A 23,574-nucleotide genomic window follows, 5' to 3' on the forward strand; every position below is an offset into this window, starting at 1 on the left:
TCAAATCGTGATTGCATTATGCAACTATTTTGGTTGTTGCAATGATATACTTAAATCTACCAGATACACTTCCAACATCAATCAGTCTAACATCACTTAATATCTTTGTTATTACATTCTGCAACATTTCTCAAACTTTATCCTTGTGTTAATGAAATTACAGAAAGCTGTAAGTAAAAAAGTCTTGTTAAAAATGTCAGAAAATATGTGATTTGAGGTGTCCAATTGTTTTTAAAAGTACCTAGAAAACATGCCTTCAGGAACATAGCAGCCATGTCCATTGAAGGTTAGATCAAATTGTAATCTTATTATTTTACATCATTAAGGAACACACATTGGCATGTAGCATGAAATGCAACTGGTTTACTTTTGTTTTATTGCTGGAATATCAAGCAAGTTATAAGCTCATAATACATTTGTAATCTGCATGAAACTTGGTTGTTTGTTACAAAATACAGCTTCAGAGCAATGATAAGTTTAGTAGGAAATCATTACCTACGGTGCTTAGCAAAAACGTTTGATAATTTCTGTAACATTTCTGACACTATAAAATTTGCTTTTTAGCCTTTCAATCTCAGTGAAATTTAGTTGGTGGAACATTAACATTTCTGCATAGAAGTTTTGCTATTGTTTCACAGTTGACATACTTATATCTCATTCACAGGCCTGAAAATACTGAGAATAAGGACATAAACTTCAGTGGGAGGTTTAACAATAGGTATAGGTTTTACAGGAACTATTGTTAATTTTATGAAATTTCTTTGGAGAAAAACTAACTTCGCAGAATCTTTAGCACATTGCTGTTACTCATATTAAGATGTGCTCAAAAATAAATCACTTACTGTATAGTGAATGTTTTGAAATGTAGGTTCAATGAAACAATATGATGTACCATTATAAGAAATAGAAAAACCACAACCTTGGCAAATTTGGTTCTACACAAGATTTTTTTCAAATATAATTACTTCTTCATGCTTTCACAAATATAATGTTTTGATACATCAGAAATGTTACAGTTTGCTCATACAGAGCTGACTAAGAATAAAAGATTCATATTAAATACTAATGAAGAATAACTTACTTTTAATTGTACTCTCAGTGGAAGTTCAGCCCTACAAATCTGGGCTACCAGGTAGCAGCCATTAGATATAGCTATTGTTGACTATAACATAGAACTTGTGTTACCAGCATCCATTTGAATCAATAATGAGCAAAACAATAACTGAGTGATAATTAATTTCACATGTGAACAGCCAGAGATAGTTGTCACGTGTGTGAGGTGTGCTTGCTTCTGCAAATGCATGTGTGTTTCTCTTTTCTGATGAAAGCTTTGACTGAAAGATGAGTGTATAACAGTTGTTTTGTTGTGCCTGTCTGCAACTCAACAAGTAATCTTTAATTAATACTTAATTAATACTTATTTATGTGAGTTGACTACGGAGAGGGGGGAGGGGGGGGGGGGGGAGAGAAAAGAAAGAGAGAGAGAGGAATGATGCTCTTCATGCTGTGAGACATCAAAAAATTAAAAAACAGTCAAACTGCCACATGCTCCACTGAAGAGACCAGCTGTTGAAGTAATGTGTCTTGTGGTATACTCTGCTAAGACAAGAAATTAATTGCTGTTGGTACTAGGATTGGAGAACTTTGAATTAAGGAAATTTGATAAACAAAAGGAGAAGAAAGGTAAAAAACACACAGAAAATACTTATCTAAATCACATGGCAGATGAAAGAATGGAAATGAAGTGCCACAGGAAGCTCTGGAAGCACAGAAAAATCTATACCACATAACATGGTGAATCACAATAATTTACAAAGAATGAAAAATAACAGAAAAAATAGAAGAACCAGAGAGAGAGAGAGATAGTGACAGGGAATAGGAGGGGATGTCAGCCCATGGTAATCACATGATCACAAAATGTTGTAAGGTCAATCCCATTTTCAAAAGTCAATAACTCATGGCAAACTTCAGATACTGTTCCATCTCTAACAATGTCATATGACTAAAATGTTGGAGGTTAGTAAATGCTGAGAGGGTATTAGCAAAGCATGCCTTGAGTCTCAGTGGTGGATGTCTAAAGTGAATGAAAGACAAAGTTTATACATAAACTGAGTACATGTGCAAAATTACAGATCAATATCCTAAATACTGGTTTCCTGCAGAATTCTTGAACATATTCTGAGGTACAATATAATAAATTTCCCTGAGACTGAAAAGTTTATGTCCATGAATCAGCACAGCTTTAGAAATCATTACTCGCATTAAACTCAGCTTGCCCTTTTCTCACATGATATACTGTGACCTATAGGTGAAGGGCAACAAACAGATTCCACATTTCTAGATTTCCAAAAAGCTTTTGACACAGTGCCCCATTGCAGGCTGTTAATGAAGGTTCAAGCATATGGAATAGGTTCTGAGATATGTGAGTAGCTTGAACACTTCCTAATTAATAGAACACAGTATGTAGCCCTCAATGGCAATTGTTGGTCAGAGACAAGGGTAGTGTCAAGAGTGCCTGAGGGAAATGGGTTAGGACTGCTATTATTTTCTATATATATAACTAATCTGACAAACAGGGTGGGCAGCAATTTGCAGTTGTTTACTGATGATGCTGTGGTGTATCGGAAGGTGTCAAAGTTGAGTGATTTATCCAGGATACAAGATGACTTACAGAAATGTCTAGTTGTTGTGATGAATGGCAGCTACCTCTAAATGGATATACATAAAAATTAATGCTGATGAGTAGGAAAAACAAACCCATCATGTTTGGATACAGCATTACTAGTGTCCTACTTGACACAGTCATATTACCAAGTGAGGATTGTGGTGGGGAAGGTGAATGATCGACTTCAATCTACTGGGAGAATTTTAGGAAAGTATGATTCATCTGTGAAGGAGACTGCATATAGGAAACTAATGGGAACTATTCTTGAATACTGCTCATGTGTTTGGGGGTCCGCACCAGGTCGGACTAAAGAACAACACTGACGAAATTTGGAGGTGGGCTGCTAAATTTGTTGTCAGTAGGTTTGAACAACATGCAAGTAGTACGGAGATGCTTGGGGAATTCAAATGGGAATCCTTGGAGAGAAGGTGATGTTCTTTTTGAAAAACACTGTTGAGAAAATTTAGAGAACTGGCAGTTGAAGCTGACTGCAAAATGATGCTACTAGACCAGCATAAATATTGCGTAAGAACTGCAAAGATAAGATATGGGAAATTAGGGTTCATGTGGAGGCACATATACAGCCGTTTTTCCCTTGCTTTGTTTCTAAGTGGTGGAACAAGACAGGCAGTTAGTAGTAGTGGTACAGGGAATCCTCTGCCATGCACTGTAAAGTGGCTTGCAGTGTATGTATGTGGATGTAGACACAGATTTATAAGGTATCTTCTGTGTCTGTTGCTTCAGTGTGAAGCAGTATATGTTGTGGGAACAGATCACAGTCAGTCACAGTGATTTTACAGCAGTTATTGGTAGTTGATTCCAGAGCTTATCTTTTATTGCCAGGATGCTTCAAACATCTCAAGATTCTACCATTGTCACAGATTTTAATTTACTTTACTGGGACACAGTGAATTAATACAGTAATTATCTTATTGTACTGTGTTGGGATGTATTAGAGATACCAGGAAAGCTACTGTGAATTTCTCTTATATTTCATCAGTTCTGATAAAAAAGAACAGTGACTAAATGCCAGAAAGAACTGTGGACAATCATGATAAAACCTTCTTTCAAAAACATAAACAGCAGAAGAGAGCATAGTGACCAAGCAAAGTTTCTTTTTTCTACTTAGCAATTATAAGTCCTGAGTGCAGTCATCCTTACACTTCCATATTTGATACATAAAATGCATATGAAGTTATTACCATACTCTTAGCACTTTTTATGAAGGGCAATACTGAAACAAAACAGAAATGTTTGAAAACATAAATACTGTAATTTAGAATATATGGAACAAAACAGGTTGAATGTGATGACTGATCAAAAGTCCTCTGCAGTTGCAGGTGACAATTAGAGACCTTTTACTGTTAAAAAAGTAAAATGCTCTGTACATTTTTAAACAGCATTATTAGCTCAGCTTAATGTCCATTAATTTAGAATTTCTCATTGCTTTCTTTTTTAAAAAATTTAAGAGGTGTGAAATCCTTGACTACAAGAAAATCTCTGTGAATATGTATGAACTGGAAAATGAAGGTCTAGCTGTCTAGAAAGGTAAGATACAAGAATGTATCACAGATACTTCATCAACAACAATTCATGATTTTCTAATGGCTACTACCTTGATTCTTTCTATACATCATAATTTTAATTAGGTTATACACAAAGAACAATAATGCTAATTGTTTAACTATAAATCACATCGCACTCTTACTTTTGTACTATGTTAATCTGAAACCAATTCACTGCAGTGTTCAGCATCAACAACAAAGAAAACACTCTTGCAGAGCATCATCAGGTACCTCTACTTTAACCTATAACTATCTCACAAATTCTTTGTATTAAATTTATCTCAAATGTGAACTATACTGGTAAAACCAACAATGTTATCACCAATACATCTTAAAGGCCATAAAGTGAAAATAAATACTCATTCACAAATATTTGCTGCTAAAATATCTCCTCATCAAGCCAAAAATGTATTGTAGATAGCAAAGTATCTTGTGGTACTGACATGGAGAATCATCATATTAAGGGAAAGGTATTTAGTCAAAGTCATTTTGCTGGTATTTTGCAGTAACAATTCAAATTAATATTTATTAAAGTTAAAATGATCACTTTCAGTACCATTGAACTTAAAACTGAATTTTTAATCAGTTAACACAGAAAAGAAAAATAGAATTCACAATTTGATTTTCTCATTTTAGTAGGAATACTTTCCAGAAACCTCTTAAGAATGTAAAGACCTGAACAAGAATGGATATTTAGTTGTTATGAATTACCATATTTTTGGATATTACAAGTTAGTCAGAGCATATTTAACGTGCACCTAAACTAAAAGTTTATCAGAATTATCTACGAACAGCAACAAAACCATGGAAAATGAGGAAAGAGAATTATCCATGCCTCTACACCATAATCAGCCTTTTAACATAGACTTTAAATGATTTAATATGTTAATGACTGCCAAGAACATCATCTGAAGCATAATGTTAGAATAGTCTTACTCCACCTGATTTTTTTGTAAGTAGTCATTTTATGGTTTTATAGTAACAGAGTAAAGGTCTTCTAGACATTTCACAGTTTAAATAATGGCATGATATATGGGGAAGAAAGTAAATTCTGATTACAATGACAATATAGTTACATGAAACTTCCGTGACATAGTCAAATATAACAAACCTCTACTGAACACCTTATCAGTCTGTGACTATGTAATTGATAGAACATCCAGGATAGAATATGATTATGTATATGACATCATTGCTCAAAAGAACTGAAGAGACATTCCATACCAAACAGGCACATATAATGGATGATAACTTCCTAAGCTTTCATTAATGTCCTTCTTCAAAACTGACATCCAAGCACATACACACACACACACACACACACACACACACACACACATTTCTCTGTGTGATTATCTGTCGTCCACACAAATCTACATGTTCCACATGGGTATGGTTTTCCTTAAGTCCCTTCCTTGTATTTCTCCCTCATTTCATATCCCTGTCACCCATCCAAATCAATATAACTAAACACCAGCCAGGCTGCAGTGAACAAAGAAAGGCAATTTTGTCTCAGGATTATTTAGTCAGGATGAGAGGTCACAGAAGTGCTCAACAAACTCCATAGGCAGATGATACAAGAGAGGTATTGTAGGTCATGGAAAATTTTACTGTTTAAATTAGACTTACAAAATAATCATAATGAAAAAGTTACAGCTCAGGTGTAAGTTTACTGTCAATAATTTTTCCCACAAGCCCTTCATGAATGGGAAAGGAAAAGGGGTTGGGGTTTTGGGGGAGAGATACAGCTAGCTGCATCAAAATTATCCTCTCCCACACACCATAAGGTGGCTTGCAGTGTACAAACACGGATGTCTGAAAAGCGGTCAGCTTCCAGTGCTGAGGGGGGTGGGTTGTGGGTGGGTGGTGGCAGGGTGGGAGGGAGGAGGGGGGGGGGGGAGAGAGGGAGGGAGAGAGAGAGAGAGAGAGAGAGAGAGAGAGAGAGAGAGAGAGAGAGAGAATTTTAGAATGAAAAGGAAAGGAAATTTAAATAAAAACACTTACAGCTGAAAAAAGTGCAATTTTCAGTCTGCTTTATACTACCCTTTTTTCAGGTTATTAAACCTCTTCAGCCAAATTTTAATTTTTGGTTCAACTTTGCTGACATACACAAAAAAATTCTGACTCATTACCATGTTAGCTGAGTTAGTCCCTCTTCTCATATAGAATATCAAGTGAACTTTTTGGTAGGAGGACACAGCATGTTATCTTGAATGTAGAGTCATCATCAGGTGTAGAAGTATCTTTGGATGTGCCCCAGGGAAGTGTGTTGGGACCCTTGCTGTTCACGTTGTATATTAATGACCTTGCAGACAATATTAATAGTAAAATCAGGCTTTTTGCAGATCATGCACTTATCTGTAATGAAGTACAGCCTGAGAGAAGCTGCATAAATAGTCAGTCAGATCTTGATAAGACTTCAACGTGGTGCAGAGACTGGCAACTTGCTCTCAATGTTCATCCTATGACTATAATATCAGTGAGTCACTGTTGGAATTTGCCAACTCATACCAGTACCTAGGTGTAACACTTTGTAATCATATGAAATGGAATGATCACATAGGTTCAGTGGTGGGTAAAGCAGGTGGTTGACTTCGGTTTATTGGTAGAATATTGGGGAAGTGCAATCAGTCTACAAAAGAGATTGTTTACAAATCACTCATGCAAGCCATCTTAGAATATATCTCAAGTGTGTGAGACCTGCATCAGACAGAACTGACTGGAGAAACTGAACGTATACAGAGAAGGGCAGCACAAATGGTCACAGGTTTGTTTAACCTGTGGGAGAGTCTCACAGAGATACTGAAGGAACTGAAACAGCAGACTCTAGAAAACAGATGTAAATTATCCTGAGAAAGTCTATTGAGAAAATTTATAGAATTGGCTTTAAACAATTTCTCTAGGGATATACTACAACCCCCTATGTATCGCTCACACAGGGATCATGAGAATAAGATAATAATTACTGTATGCACAATGTCTGAGGCTGTAATAACTCTCTCTCTCTCTCTTTCTCTGTGTGTGTGTGTGTGTGTGTGTGTGTGTGTGTGTGTGTGTTTTGCTCAGGAAGCAGTCTAAGTAAAAGAAGTTAATTAAGAGTAATATAAATGTCAGTTAAGTAAATGATCAGTCTGTATCCATATTTCTTATTGAAAATGCCATAATATTTTAAACTAATCAACATCTTAGCTATCGTATTGAGAGATTGCATTTATGCTCCACAAAACATGCAAATACACTAACAGATTAAAACATTTTTCATGCTATCTTTTTACTTCACTGATCTGACAACAAGTATCTGAAACATGTCTAACACACATTAAGAACATCAAACAAGAAATGTGTATTTAGAGTGGCAGTGTTTTGAATAACCTCAGATCCAAAATCTGTAGCATTAGATGAGTAATTTATTTGTTATGTCCTTGTCACTTTAAGAACACAGGGCAGTGATCTGATTTCATTAAACCGTGCACCGATGTACCTTCAGTTTAGAGCTTTAAAATAAGGTAGTATTGTACATTTTTCCTGATATTAAGCTTCTTTCATCTGAATATTCTTTGCCTAATGAAATATAGGTATGAAACAGTAGTGTCTATGTTATTAATAAGTGTGATGCAATATTTCTTTATACACACATTCTTGTCTGAAGGAACAGGCACTGCAGTGACTACAGCCATCAAGAAATAAAGGAAATGTATTCGCTATTGAGAATATGAACCACATGCATGCCTTCATGTCCAAAGGTGCATTGCATCATACTTCTTAATAACACAGGAATTTATGTTATTTCATATTTATTTGCCAATAACAGACCTTCCACTCTCAATAAATATGTCCTGGACAGGAATGTGTATAATGTACAAGTGCAGCTTGTGACTCATGGATGATGAACACAGAAGTTTGAATCTGGCCCCAATTCACAGAAAACTGAAATGGTTAAGGGGACAACTCATATAAAGTGGGAAATTTGGGTTCAAGTCCTAGACTTGTCATCACTCTAATAAATATGCAGTCAATGGTGATACATATTCATAACTGCAAATATATTTCCAGTATGAAAATAGGTCTCAAATGTGTAGGCATATCTTTAAAAATAATGGCTGCTTCAACTAGTGTCACAGGCCCGTACGACTCTTATTTTAGATTGACCATCACTCTTCAAAAATCACACAGTATGCCTAAGTATTCTTAAATTGAATTAAATACTACATGCATCAGCAATATATTCACAAAATGATTACCTACTGAGATAAAGCCATCCTTCTATGGCTGCCAACAAATAAGCACACTTGCAGGTCACATTTATACATCGTTTTGTACAGCCGTCAGTGTTTATAAAATCTGAACTTTCTATTTTTTTCTGTGGCATATTCACAGCCTGTCAAAAGCTATGAAAATGTGTCCTCTTTGTATTTTTGAAGTGGATGAAACACAATGAAACCCTCCATGAATTACTGGAAATACCAGTATTTCAAATTTCAGTGACAGCAAACCAACCAAAACTGGATAACAAAGGAATCTCTTGTGAATTGTAAAATGTCAGACATTAACCTGATGGCTCAGAATTTTTAAATGCCAAATGTTTATCAAACATTTTATCATATCAAAGTCCCCAAATGTTTATAATACTGTGTTAATGAGCACAATTCATTTACAGTACCAGACTCACAAAATTCATCCCATTTCAAGGCATGCATTGAAACATCAGTATTAATAAGGAACACTTTCCAGAAGTCACATATTTTCAGAAGAACAACTGTATTTCCTAGCAAACATTTGACAGTGTCTCATTAAACTGTCAATATTGTTGCAGGCTGCACTTCAATAAGAACTTGACATACAATCTGCCTGAAAAGGTTTCCTGTGAACTATGAAAAAACATTTTTTCACTGTAATGGCCATTGCTTCTTTCAGGTCTCATAATACAAAAAGTCTTCTTTCTGGTAGTTTTGAGAAACCAGACGTGTGAGGCAAACAGCATTACCAGACAACAAGACTGGAAAATTTTACATTTAAAAAAATGAAGAATAGTCAATCTTGAGACATGTAGCTGTGAATGTGAGATGGATCAATTTGTACCAGTAACATTATGCAAAATTATCCATGCAATGATGGCACAGTCCATTTCAAGTTTCACATCAAAGATAATGAAAATATTATAATGAATTAAATGTGTTAGTGTAATTCTTATCTGTTTCATGATATAGTGATGTGATGAGGCATACAATTTGTACTATGTGGTCTTATGACCTTGTCCTAAATTTGCAATATGCTTGCAAACACTTTTCAACTATGGTGACCTGAAAAAAGTAAAGAAAAAGGAAGTTACTGATGTCATTTGTAGCAGAAGCCACATTCACTCTAGAGAAATTGCTTCCTGTGTGAGTATCACAACATCAAGTGGAAAAAAAGGTTGAGTAAATTTCTGTCTCAACATAGTAGCTTACTTATTCTTGTTTGACAGCCCAAAACAAAAATGTAGCCTTACCATAATCTTCCAGTAAACAGAGATGCAAAAAAACAAGGAATCTTGTCCTCCATTTTAAATATCCTGATGAATTTCTTATCAAAACAGTGTTGTAACAGGTGAAGACAAGTACTGAATAACAGATTAGTTTAGACACTTGACATTAATAATTTCCTTTCACAACATAATAGAAAGTATGATTTTCCCAAATATTTTAATTGAATATTGTTCTCATTCTGTATTATAATTACCATCCTCCAGCTTGTTGGTTGATTCCCTGATTTAGGTCTCCTTTTTATCCTTCATAATCACAAAAACCGAACTTTACAAGTTTACAGAACTACCACATTTTTAACCATGGATTCATGTAAGCTAATTAACCAACTGTAGAAGATGTAGTTAATCAGGAACATATTAGTGAGTTGTTAATGGATGCAATATTGTTTTACTTCTCCACATATTGTATTACTCCCATTAACTTTTAGATGATGAACTTAGTAGACATACTATTCAGCTCTGACTTAGTCATATGTTACATTTAACATACAATATTCATGCGACCGGTGGAAAAGTTTATTAAATAGTAAAAGGAGTTATATGCTAGCCACTCATCATTCATAAATTGATGATAAACAATATATTGCTGTTTAACCTTGCTTCTGTCATAACAAGTAAATGAGAAACATGTATAAGTCAATATTTATAACAGCAAGATCTATATATGGTATGTTAAATTAGGAAGTGTTGATTGCAACTACTATTTTCTCTCTCTGATAACAAATTTATTATAACCCACAGGTACTGCTTGTCATTAAAGTAAGTATGAAAATATAACAAAACATAGGCAAATATCTCCATAATTCAGTGTACAGAGAAGCATTTTTTTGTGTAAAAATTCACTTCTGTTAGAAGTATACCACTTGTAAAAGTGTACGAGCTTTGAAATCAGCTTATATTGAACTTCAATAAGGCCTAACTATTTATGGAAGGTTCTACATATTTTTCAAATGCAGAGGAAAGTCAATGTGTTAGCCTAGATAAACATTTTGTGTAACTGTACACTGAAAACAAACACCCTACACTCATGTGAAATATTGACCAGTTCATAGTTACATGAAATATTTCAACTGTTTCTCTTTCATGAATCAGTTGGGAAAGCAGTGTGATTTCTCTTTCATGAATCAGCTGGGAAAGCAGAGAACGTCAGTGGGTGTGTAGGCAGAGAACAGTGCACAATAAAGATGATGAGACGTGAATTGGGAAAAGCTGGTAGGACACAGAAGACAGAAACTGTTGGGTGGACAGCAGGGATACAGTAGGTTAGCATAAGTGGAGAGCAGGATGATTTCAGGAGCAGAGAATATGTTGCAAGAGTAACTTCCATCTATGCAGTTCAGAAAAGTTGGCTGTGGAGGGGAGGATTCAGAAGGCCCAAGTTGAATTGAAATCAGGCATATAATGTTCAGCTGCATTTTTTACCACTCTGCTCTTGACCATGGTTTGGCTGTAGTCATTCATCTTGATGAACAGCTGTGCAATGATTGCAACAGTGCTGGTATATGACATGGCTGCTTTCAAAGATGGCCCAATCTCTGAAGGGGTAGGATAAGCCTGTGACAGGACTGGACTAGGATGTGCTAGGTGGTTGGATTGGGTAGGCTTTGCACCTTGGGTCGTCCATAGGTATATGATCACTGTGGCAAGGGGTTGGTATTGGGAATGGCATGGGGATGGACTAGGATATTATGGAGGTTGGGTGGGTGATGGAACATCACTTTAGGTGGGGTGGAAAGGATCAAGGGTAGGATGTCTATCATTAAGGGGCATGATGATAGATAATAAGAGCCCTGTTACTGGCTTATCTTGACCCATCAGAAGCTGGGTGACCTGTGAAAGCAGCCATGTTATATACCAACACTGCTGCATCACTGCACAGTTTTTTATATTGCCATGACTACCAATCAACTATCCACCAGGATGAATGGCTACTGCCAAACTGGAGCCAAGAGCAAAGTGGACCACCCAGTGGCACAACATGCAGTTGAAAATAAGAAGCTGAATTTCAATGGCTGCTTCACAGCTCTGACTATCTGGTTGCTCCCCTCCACCACTAGCTTTCCTGAAGTGAGCAAATGGGAACTATCGTTACAACACCTTCTTCACTCCCAATATCATCTCAGCCTCAACCTACAGCACCTCTTTCTCCCCACATGTTCCATCCAGCAGTTTCTGCCCCTCTCTGTCCTAGCACCTCTTACCAATTCATGTTCACAAATGTTCATTGTGCACTGCTCTCTGCCAATGCACCCACTGGTCTTTTCCACTTCTCTGCTCCTCTCCTTTTCTGTTCTGCATCCTCCCTTCCTTCCTCACAGCCACAGATGCTGCATCTGTCAGCCTCGTGTTGTCACCATCTAGTCCCTGCACGTTCCGTCAGGCTGTACCCCACCCATACCCCTGATATCACTCCTCCCCCCACCCCCCCCCCCCCCCTCCCACTCCTGACTGTTGCTTGAATTCTACACAGTTCCATTCTGGCCAGAGTATCTGGAGATAGTGGTCACGTGTGCATGAGGTGTGCTTGCTTGTGGGAATGTGTGTGCATTTCTTTTCTGAAGAAGGCTTTGGTCAAAACTCAATGTGTAACAGTCTTTTCATTGTTCCTGTCTCTAACTAAAAATGTTATGTTTATGGTGAGTAGTAATCAAGACTTTTCATAAGACGATGGAACTATAAGAGATGCAGAAGATGGGAATTTCCCCATATATAATGCATTACTGAAATAAGTAAATGGTACAAGAATGTACTTTTTTTGAAGAAAATGTATAGGCTTCAAGATATACTACCCATTTTCAAGTAACACTATATCAGTATATAGTATTTTGAGATTTTACTGTTGTTGAATAAACATCCCAGATACACCAGGAATGCATGCCACACCACAATCTCATTAAATAGCACTGGATATGAGCAAAGAGCACATGCATATTTTGCCGTATGTGAGTCAATATAGGCAACGTGGACTTAAGGCTGGAACATGTTTATCTTTTTCTATTCACAACTCACAGTACTAGGCTCATTATTCAACAATGAAAACTCCAGGTTGGAATACTAACAATAGTAGGAAAAGAATGGATAGCTACTTACCATAAAGTGACCCTTTGAGTCACAGACAGGCACAACAAAAAAATTGTTACACATTATAGCTTTCAGCCAAAGCTTTCTTGACCAAAGAACACACACACACACACACACACACACACACACACACACACACACACACACACACAAACAAGCACACCTCATGCACACATGACTACTACCGGCAGCTCTGACCGAAACCATGATTCCACTCAAAGCTGCCATTGGTAATGGTCCAATGTGTATGAGATGTGCTTGATTGTATGAATGTATGTGTGTTTTCTTTGCTGAAGAAAGCTTTGGCCAAAAGCTATAACATCTAGAGTCTTTTTGTTGTGCCTATCTGCAACACAAGAGGTCATTTTTATATGAGGAGCAATCTATTCTTTTCATAATATTATTAAGTGCATTATTAGTTATTGTCTTGAGAAATTCTTATGAAACAATGGAGTTAGACCTATTAAGCATCTTCCATCATTGGGTCTTTTGAACAACTATTGCATCTTTGACAATGATAATGATAATATGAAAACTCATACTCTCTTTAAAGAAACATATAAAGTGAAATGGAAATTTGGTTGTACCACATTCAACCTCTATTTCAGGCAATAGATTGCAAAAATATCTTTTGAAACTGCAGGTCAGATATTTTTGTAATATGTTGAATCCAAGGAGCATATCTTTACATTTCTCTGTACTTTTTGGCAGAGAAACCAATATGATAATTGTGTTGTAACATTTCTTCAATTTTGGAACAATGTTCCTAGTATGAATACATAAAATATATCTAGAAATCATAGATGTGTAAATTAAATCCAACAGTTTCTATGTATTTTTATAGCACTGGTACCAATGTTCTCATGACTGAAATACATGCAACAGAAAACAACAAAGAGTAATGAAAAGTCTGAATATATTTTTAAACTACTCATAATTCACTGCATGGTTGAACTTGAAATAACACTATGGGTTATGGGTTGTAAGTAAATCTTTAGTGATACTGCATTTCATTAAGTAAAGCAATCATTAATCTGAAGATTGTTTTGAACACCGTAGTGCTTTACTAGCCATAGTGCTGTTGGGGCTCATATGCTGTTGCCTTCCTCTGACCTTTGAACTGATCACCTAGTTACAGTTTAACATGGATTCCAAACCACAGTACAACTTGGCAGTTTTAACGCTGACAAATGTTGTCAGAGGTGAAAGAAATGATAAGTGACAGATCAAAATCCTAGGACTGACCAGTGATTGAACCCAAGACTTGTGGATTTGTAGTCTCACACTTTGCCACTGAGGATTTCTGCACATAATTACCAACATGAATGAAAAAGTCATCTGTGATGTCATGAGCACTTACAGAAAAATTTTCTGACAAAAATAGCTCAAAATATTGTTCGACTGGTGTAATCTCAATTTCAAGAGGATTAGCATTGGTATATTTTATCTTGAATTAATGCAACAATGGGTGAAACAATATCAAACAGAGTTGAATTTTAGATACACATCACCAATTTTTTTCTTCCAAACAAGGGGTTAACTGAATCAATAGCCACAATAAGTCACAGAGGTATTACATTAACCCTGTGAGAAAAAAAGTAGAATAAATAAAATACAAGAGAATGAAAATGTAAAAACAAAATTAGATGAATAAATAATTACTGGTACAAGAATATCTGTGAGCGTAAACATACATACACGTTGCATGTGTGATAACGTTCATAGAAATAAATATTGAAATAACTTCTAGCCATCTTGACTAAACTTTTATTAGTTCCAAAATCACCTTATGTGTTTTGATATTCCATCATTTTCGGGAGCAAATGTTATTTCATAATGTGAAACATAGAAAATTGCCAAATACATACACTCTACCTTAACACAAATCTTAACCAAGAGGCAAGTGCATTTACCTCTATTTTCTAGCTAAGAGGCAAGTGCATTTACTGCTGTTTCCTATCTATCACATTATGACACAGTATTTGCTCTGAAAATGGCAGAATGTCGAAATGCATGGGGTGATTTTGGAAATAATAAATTATATGGTCAAGACATCTGCAAGTTATTAAAGTGTATCCAATAGCCACTTCATCTCATAGTATTTTTGTGCAAATTGTAGCAAATGAATATATGCAACATACTAGTAGATGAATTAGCATTAGATATACTCTTTAGCATCTGTATTTAGAATGAGACACTTTTTTTTATCAGGGTTATGTTATTCCTTAGTGCCACACAAAAATCACTTCCACACATAAACTGAAGAAAGTTTATTTCAGTAAGATCTATAACAATTACTTGTTATTATTTCTATTTAAATTATTTGGGAAAAGAAAAATAGAGTGAAACACAAATTAATGGAGGCTAACACAAAATTCAACAACAGTTAATTTAAATCAAAGCCTAGATAATCCTACCATATCCCACCTATTATTGTGTGTTTCATATTGTTTACCACTCTCTTATGAAAGCTATAACTCCATTTTCTTCACTTCATCTATTTACTGCCAAGCATATCAGAGTTCATATTTCAAAAAAGTTTTATTCCCTAACAGATTGTATGAAATAGCACAGGTAAGATTAGAGTAATGATTCTATAATGATGTGAATATTGGCACTTCAATGTGGATTTCTATGTAATGTTAGCGTAATGTATGCTATGTTCATTCCTGAAACTTATTTTTCATTTAGACAATGACACATAGCTCATGTCAAGATGAAAATCATTACATGAGGAGAAACTGTCAAAATAATTATCTTCGCATACAGGTACTGAACAAACAAGTAGTTCACTCTTTGTATAGATGTAAATCTAACCATCTATATAACAAACGTTACATTACGTTTACAATGCATTTTATATTTCATGTTTCATCATTGTGCTCACAATCAAAGCTACTTTTGCAAATACACTTCTCAGGTTTGTTGGTAGGTAATATTGTATAAATGGCAAATATTTCATTGATGCAACTGCTTGACATCTTCAGATGGTAGTAGTTGCTGCTGTCACTGCTGCGAAGTGCGTCTGATGATAACCGCGCAGTAGCATTGAAATTTATCGGGCTGGGAGTACGCAATATACGTACGCAGGAAGATGCTCACAGTTGGAGGAAAGTGGTGTTCCTAGTGCCCCCTGATAGGCGCTGCAGAAAGGCCTTACATGTCCGTGCTGTGGGCAATGACTGTGCTGCCAGACACTCCTGTTTCAAAAGCTGAATTAAATCTCAGAAGTGCATTGTGATGAGTCATGAATCAGAAGTTCTTGTTTTCCCTGTTTTGATTTAATGGTGACCATTACTGCATTCCAGTAAGAATGGTATTCCAGCAGAATGGCTATTCCCATGTACAGATATGCCACACATTCCTTTCTAAGTAAATCCACAGCAGGGATGTAGATGTAGATGCAAAGGCACCCATTGCAATGACATTTTTGCCCTATTTTGGTGGCACATCTTCAAGAGTAGAAAGGATCCTCAAAAGCCATACATCAAGTGTGTATTCTGGCCACCAGAAAAAAATTGAGGAATTTATTGTGCTCAGTCAAAGACGACTTTGACCTTAGGAAATATGGTGTGTATAAGATCCCATGCCAAAGTGGAAAATCTTATACTGGGCAGACATGCCAAACCATACAAGAACATTGCATCAAACATCATCATCATACATGCCTGGGGCAACATGATAAATCAGCGGCACCAGAGCAGTGCCTAAACATAGGGCATCATATGTTTTACAAAAAGACTGAAATTTTATCCCCAGCATCACCTTTCGGGGACTATGTTGTTAAGGAGGCCATACATATCCATACAGCAGACAATCTTATCAACAGGAATGCAAGTTTTCATTTAAGCACTGCCTGGAATCCAGCAATGGCTCCCATTAAATCAAAATAGGGAAATGAGGAATTCTGATTCATGATTCAAGCCAATGCACTACTGAGATTTAATTCAACTTTTAACAACAGGAGCATCTGGCTGCACAGTCACTGCCCGCAGTACACACATGGAAGGCTTTTCTGCATCTCCTATCACAGAGCTCCAGGAATGCCACTTTCCTCCAAATGTGAGCATCTTCCTGCACACACATATTGCCTGCTCCCAACCTGATAAATTTTGACAGCTATGAGATTATCATCAATTGCACCTTGCAGCAGTGACAGCAGCACCTACACCACCTGAAGGTGTCAAGCAGTTAATCAATGAAATACTGTGTGATTTACACAATACAACCCAGCAGCAAATCCAAGAAATATGCTTGCAACAGATCCATCAGGAAAGCCTGAAAAGTCCAAACTACTTTTCATTAACTTAAGGAACAGCAACAGGCAGAAGTCAACAAAACTGCCATGGAATTTATGTGTTTTGTTAAATATTATACAGCCTGTAAATTACAAAATATATCTTGCTACAGAAAGTAGACACCTATGGTTACACCCTTGACTTCTGTCCATGCAGCTGTATACTGTTTAACAACCTGAAATTGCCAAAGTATACTGAAAACATTATAGAAAGTTGAGAAGATCATTTGCTAATTGGATTATATATGCAAATAATATGATTGCCAATAGTGTCTGAATGTGTAAAATCAGAATATTATTTTCACCACCTTTCTGATTTTCATAGCTTTTTTAATTTAGCATCAACAGCAAGATCATTAAAGATGGAGCCATAGAACACATGTAAGAAGGATCTGGGAGGGAATTTGCTACCTTAGATCATGAGGACTACAGTTTATATTTACTTACTGTAAAGAAAAATTTCTTTAAATAATAATCTGAAAATATGCATAAGCAGCAGGAAAAAGAAAAATATGGAAGTGCATGACGTCTAACATTTACTACTTAGCCAAATGTCTGAAAGGACCTTGAATGGTACTGAATGATTTAGTGATCTTTTGTATAATTTTGGAGAAGAATCAAATATTTTTACAATAGCATTAGGTATCATATAAATCTAACTACTCAGTAAGAGTTCTAAACATTGCTTCTGTAATTGTTCTCCACGTTCTGTGAATACCAGCAAATAATTTCCATGTCAATAAGATGGTGGAACTAAGTACAATATAAATCACACAATTTAATCATAAATTATATGAGCTAAAGATTACAACAGTACTCTATATTGAGACTGTACATATTCATAGCAAAAAGGAAAATGATAAATCATTTAACTGTAATTTCTTCAACAAAAACAACTTTGCCAGTCACAAAACTTTTCTACCATACCAATGAGAAACGTTTTTTCTTTGGAATGTGATTAACAGTTATTTTTCTTAACATGGCAGCACTGGTACCTTTTCGAGGCTTGAACAAGTTTACCTGAAGTCCAACTTTGATCTTCTTTGTAAGTGCTCCTTGTGGAAATACAGCTTGCACCTGTGGTACAACAGAAGAGGAAACCATTCCACCTTCAGGTCCAATTGCATGAACTTCTTGCCTTATTCGAGACACCACAGCGAAGTACTGAGGAAAATCATTTGTCAGTATTCTAGTTGTTCGTCCAGAACTTGAATCTTCCAGGGCATTTAATTCTGTAACAATAATTATCAGATTTATAAAGAAAGGTAAAAGATGTCATTTGCAATGCATGCATGTGTGTGTGTGTGTGTGTGTGTGTGTGTGTGTGTGTGTGTGATTCACATACAAATGATATGCTGGATAATTTTTTCTACACATTTACTGCCCTGATATCTTGTCTGTGAAGCAGATGGCCCTTCCTGAATAGCAGTTGATGTAAATTATTTGTTGAAATAGTTGAATTACAGATACATTCGCAAAGAAGGACCAGACTCAGCAAACAGTCTTCAACACTAGACTGTGTAGCAATATTGACTGAAAAAATGCTATATACTTGTTCAAAATCTAGGCCTGTCAGATCATCTCTGTAAATTTTTTAAAACAGATATTTACATAGAGAAGCCTGTTAAGTTGAATGTATACCAAACCCATAAACCTTCATGAATTTGCAGCCCAACTGCAATATCAAATGTTAGGCACTGTTGGGCTTGACTAGTGCTGGGATGGGTCATCATCCAAGTTTTCCAAGTGCTGTTGACATGCTGGGTGCATTCAGTCTTTGTGAAGCCAGTTGAGAAGCTACATGATTGAGAAACAGTGGCACCAGTCATGAAAACAGATAATGGCCAGGAGAATGGTGTACTGACCACATGCCCTCTGTATTGGCATCTGGTGATGCCTAATGGCTGAGGATGACATGGCAGCCGGTCAGTACCATTGGGCCATCAAGGCCTGTATGGATGGTGTTCGTTTGTTTGTTTTTTCATTGCCTCATTACTAATGCTTTCTTAATTACTGTTAACCAACAGCTTTATTTAATTATTTCAGATTATGTTCTCATATACATATAAATGAATAATGACTTTTTTAGTATTTTTCCTGACCTAATTGCAGGCTGTAAATAAAATTAAACCTAGAACTTTGTGAAGTGAGAAGGAAAAAGAAAAGAAAAAAGAATTCGTAGCTGGAAGGGACACAGAAAAAAGCAACAAAACATTCTAATCTGTGGAAATGCATAATTGTAAATAATATTTTTGGAGTGAATAATCTGCCATTGCACTCTTCAATACAGTTATCATATATTTATATAGTCACCACTGTTATAGACTTGGACATGTTGTAAGAAAAATAACCGTTATAATTACTCTGTTAGGTTCTTCTTCTCCATATTAAATGAAATATTTTAATTGTCTGATATTGGATATATCACAAAAAGTGGACTTAATATGGGTTTTCCAGGAGACAAAGCACCATTGACAGCTACAAACTAAGAGGTGGCTTATATAAGATTTTAAATGTAACTTGACCTGAGGATTTATAAGTATTACTATAACTGTGATATGAAATAATTTGTGTGTTTTTGATGAAAAAATCAGTTACTTTAATAGGTTCTCACAACTTTCACAAAATTCTTGTTGTTTATTTCATGTTATCCTCAGCCCATTGACTTCCTATCATTACATATCATTCTAATTTGTCTCTTCTGCAGTTCAGAATATTTCCATTTTTTTTTTGTTGAACTTTAAAAGAAAATGCTTCAGTTCTTAGAATCTTGTAATAGTTGCTTGTTAGATTTTTTTAATTTGCACTATTTAGCTATTCACCATTATTTACATGTAAAAATGTCCTTTTTTGCACTGGTATAACATAAATATTTTAAGTTCTTCGAAGATAATCCTTACTGCAGTTTCAGACAGTGCACATGCCAGTGTCAATCTCAAATAATTTTAAATGATATTCTGATTTATAAACAACTGTGAGGGTACAAGTAGTAATAGAGTGAGATACCTGTCATCCAGGCATGAAAAAAGTTTTCAGATTAGCTGTAAAAACATTTTTTTTTTAGAAGAAAGGCATTTTTTTTATCCAAGCCATGTTTTAGATGGATGCAAAGTGCATTGAATTTTTACAGTAAATAAATTCCATCCCTAAAGAGCAACTTTGGAAGATGTGAAACTAAACACAGCTGCCCCCCAGTCTCTTCACTGGACCGAAAAGTTTGTCCTAATAAAGACCTCTTATAACATTCACCAACTTTAGAATAAACATTTCAAAACAAAGAATTTTATGTCAGCATGGTCTATCAAATTATCCGCATGAACAATACACACTTCAAAAAGTAGCTGAGACAAACCTTTCTGCAGTTCAAGATGACATTTGACTTACAGGGTGTGGACAAAATTATGGAAACACCAGAAATACAGCGCATTACCATGCCTAGTATGGTGTAGGAAAACTGTTGTCATTCAAAACAGCTTACAGTCATCTTGGAGTGGATAAATACAGGTTCTGTATGGTTTTCAAGTAAACCTTATTCCATTCATCCTGCCAAACTGTGACAAGTCCTGTTAATGATAATGTAAGTGGATAGGGCTCACACACATTGTTCTCTAACATAGACCACAAAAGCTCAGTAATAATGAGATTTGGTGACTATAGTGTCTGGGAGAGATGTGACAATTACTCCACAGTTTAGGTTTTATGAACTTGGCATCATGTGTTCCTGTTATGGGCATTTGCATCACTGATGAATCATTTACGAATTCAAGCTCACCCTGAATTTCCCTGCTTATGTACTTCCCTTCATCATGTTTTGGTGCTGAGAGTGCTTTTGAGTGTAATATTGAGTTATGCAGTGACTTTTGCAGCTCTTGTCTTCTTGTTTTTTGTCACAATCATTTTTTATAGCCATCTGTCACAGTCACTCAACACACACTTTTGTCCACATTGTGACTTACCAGATGATGCTTTCCCATTTTTCCTGTATGTGGTACAAATTTTTGATATGGTGCCTCTTGAAACAACATACACTTTGGCTTCCTTAGTTATGGAAGCACCCGTCATACAGGTAGCATCAGTTTGCACACCTTCGAATTCACTTAGCTAGATAGCGGAGGGTCTTTGCCACCTGTCCAACACACCTACCTACTACACAATGTTCTGTATTAGCATTTGGACTCTGTAGTTTTCAGTCAGTAGAAATAAGAAAAACGGAGGGTTACAGCTTTTTCAGTCTTGTTGGCAACAATCTTTGCTAGCAGACAATACTCTCTGCAGCAGCATATTTTTTTCCAGTTACTCTCTTGAAGGATGGAAGAGGGGAACAGAACATTTAGCCTGTTGGACCTAAGGTTCCATCTACTTTGATTTGGTTGTCACTCTATTTCCTGTTATCACGGGAGGAGGGAGGCCGAGATCTTATTTCTATACCGCGTAACCAGAAATTAATTTTGGGTGACTTATGGGAACATTCACCTTACAGCCAAGAAATACCTCCAGAACCTTGGGTAGGTCTGCTTTCCATAAAATTGGCCCTTCCATCGACACCCTGTTTGTAGTGACAAACACTCACACCCCGAATATGCTGAAGGCCTTCACAGACAAAAGCTCAACTCCCTGCCATGTAGAGAAATAGAACTCCCCACATATTCTCCACACACATCTAATACTCCTCTCACACATGCTGACCAGCCTGTGATCCTTGATCCTTTTGTCACTTGGTATCACAAAGGACATCTACTGCTAAATTAGATTCTTCACCAATAGTTTACCTACCTCTAGGTATGCCCAGTGATGAGAAATATCTTCCATATAATAATAAATCAATATTGGGTAAGCTATGCACAATGTTCCTGAACGTGAAGGAAGAACTAAAATAAAGAAATAATAAACAGATGTGATGTATTGAGGCCTAATATCTTTTATATTTGGTTATCATATCTTACAGTATATTGCTGGCAGCAGATCTGATAATTTCTACTAAGATATTATGTTCAGTTAGTCGTTTTTAAAGATGATGGACAATAATTTTCAATGGAGACAGATGTGAGAGTAAAATAAATACTTAACTTTGAATGAGAAAACAACAATTATGAATCGAAAACAAAAAGTATGAAAGGGCCAATTTTAGATAACTTCAAACTCTCCAGCAACCAGAAATATGAAACAGGAACTGTGGAAAATCATACATAAATAAAGAAAACTGACTATTACTTCATAAAATAAGAGTACTCAGATAATTAGGTCTCACATATTATATTGTATAAAATTACAACATGTATGTATAAAAAAATCTCGTCACCAAGCTGCAACATGAGAAAACACATAAGAGATGTGGAAATGCACAAGCTTCCTAAGCCAGTGACTCCTTCTTCAGACAGGAGGAAAGGAAGGGGAATGAGGAAAAGGGACTGGAGAGGATTATGAAATGGAAAGAGTTACAGAAAAGTCATTCAGAACCGCATGTTAGAAGAGGCTTACTGTATGGGATGTGAAAGATAGACTGATTCTTGGTACCTGCACCTGATGAAATTTCAGAACTTGAGAACTTAAAGTGGGAGATTGGGTGATAAAGTAGGCAGAGATTACTGAAAAAAAGTATTGAAAGAGTCAATAAGAGTGGAAAGCTAAATGCATTATACATGGTAGATGGGGGAGATGAGGTGGGCAAGGGGAGAGGGATAGGCAGATCAGAAAATCGAAAATATTGTAGGCAAAGAAAAGGAATAGTTTACATTAATTTCTGTGGCTTTAGGTTCTCTTTTCACTAACTATTACTTTAATTTGCTGTATTTTATTTTTCTATATTTTTTATTTTCTGGTCTGTCTATCTTTCCAGCCCCACCCACCTGCATACCACGTATAATTCACTTAGTTTTCCACTCTTACTGACTCACTCATAATATTTTTAGCAACCTCTTGCTTGCTTATTACACTATCTTCCACCTTTAAGTCTCACGTTTTCAAATCTCGTGCGATATAGGTACGAAAAATCAGTCCTTCCTTTTCATGTCTCATCTGGAGTTTTGCGTGACTTTTCCAGAACTCTTTTATTTTCTAAATCTCTTTTCCTTTTCCCTTAGTGCTCTTCCTTTCCGTTCAATGCTTATGCCAGAAGAAGGAGACACTGGCTCCGAATGCTTGTGCTTTTTTACCTCTTTCATGTGCTGCTTGGGGAGTAACTCATTTATCTATCCTTATATTTTGAAACATTGATTATTTTCATTAAATGAATTGTTAAATTCAATATCTGTCTAACATATTGGCCATCAAACATGTCTGCAATATGGATGATTGGTAATTTGTCTATCAACATTGTGTGATGACCATTGTTGATAATTTGTGTACCTATATCATAATTACATTGAGAAATATTCAACAGAATTCAGCTTTATCAAGCTACAACATTTAGCAGCACTGATTGGCATGTGATGGGGCTTCACAT

At 35.9% G+C, this 23,574-nt stretch overlaps 1 protein-coding gene across 5 annotated transcripts in view; it reads right to left on the reverse strand.

The window, feature by feature from the left end:
* LOC126183202 (ankyrin-3-like) overlaps window positions 1-23,574 on the reverse strand; it is an 892,753-nt gene that overhangs the window by 407,043 nt on the left and 462,136 nt on the right. For all 5 annotated transcript variants that reach the window (XM_049924971.1, XM_049924970.1, XM_049924973.1 and 2 more), the window contains one exon: window positions 18,153-18,364. In XM_049924971.1, the coding sequence (XP_049780928.1) occupies window positions 18,153-18,364 (212 nt within the window). The remainder of the gene's footprint in view (window positions 1-18,152; window positions 18,365-23,574) is intronic.

Source organism: Schistocerca cancellata, chromosome 4, assembly GCF_023864275.1.
Source record: "Schistocerca cancellata isolate TAMUIC-IGC-003103 chromosome 4, iqSchCanc2.1, whole genome shotgun sequence".
NCBI lineage: Eukaryota > Metazoa > Arthropoda > Insecta > Orthoptera > Acrididae > Schistocerca > Schistocerca cancellata.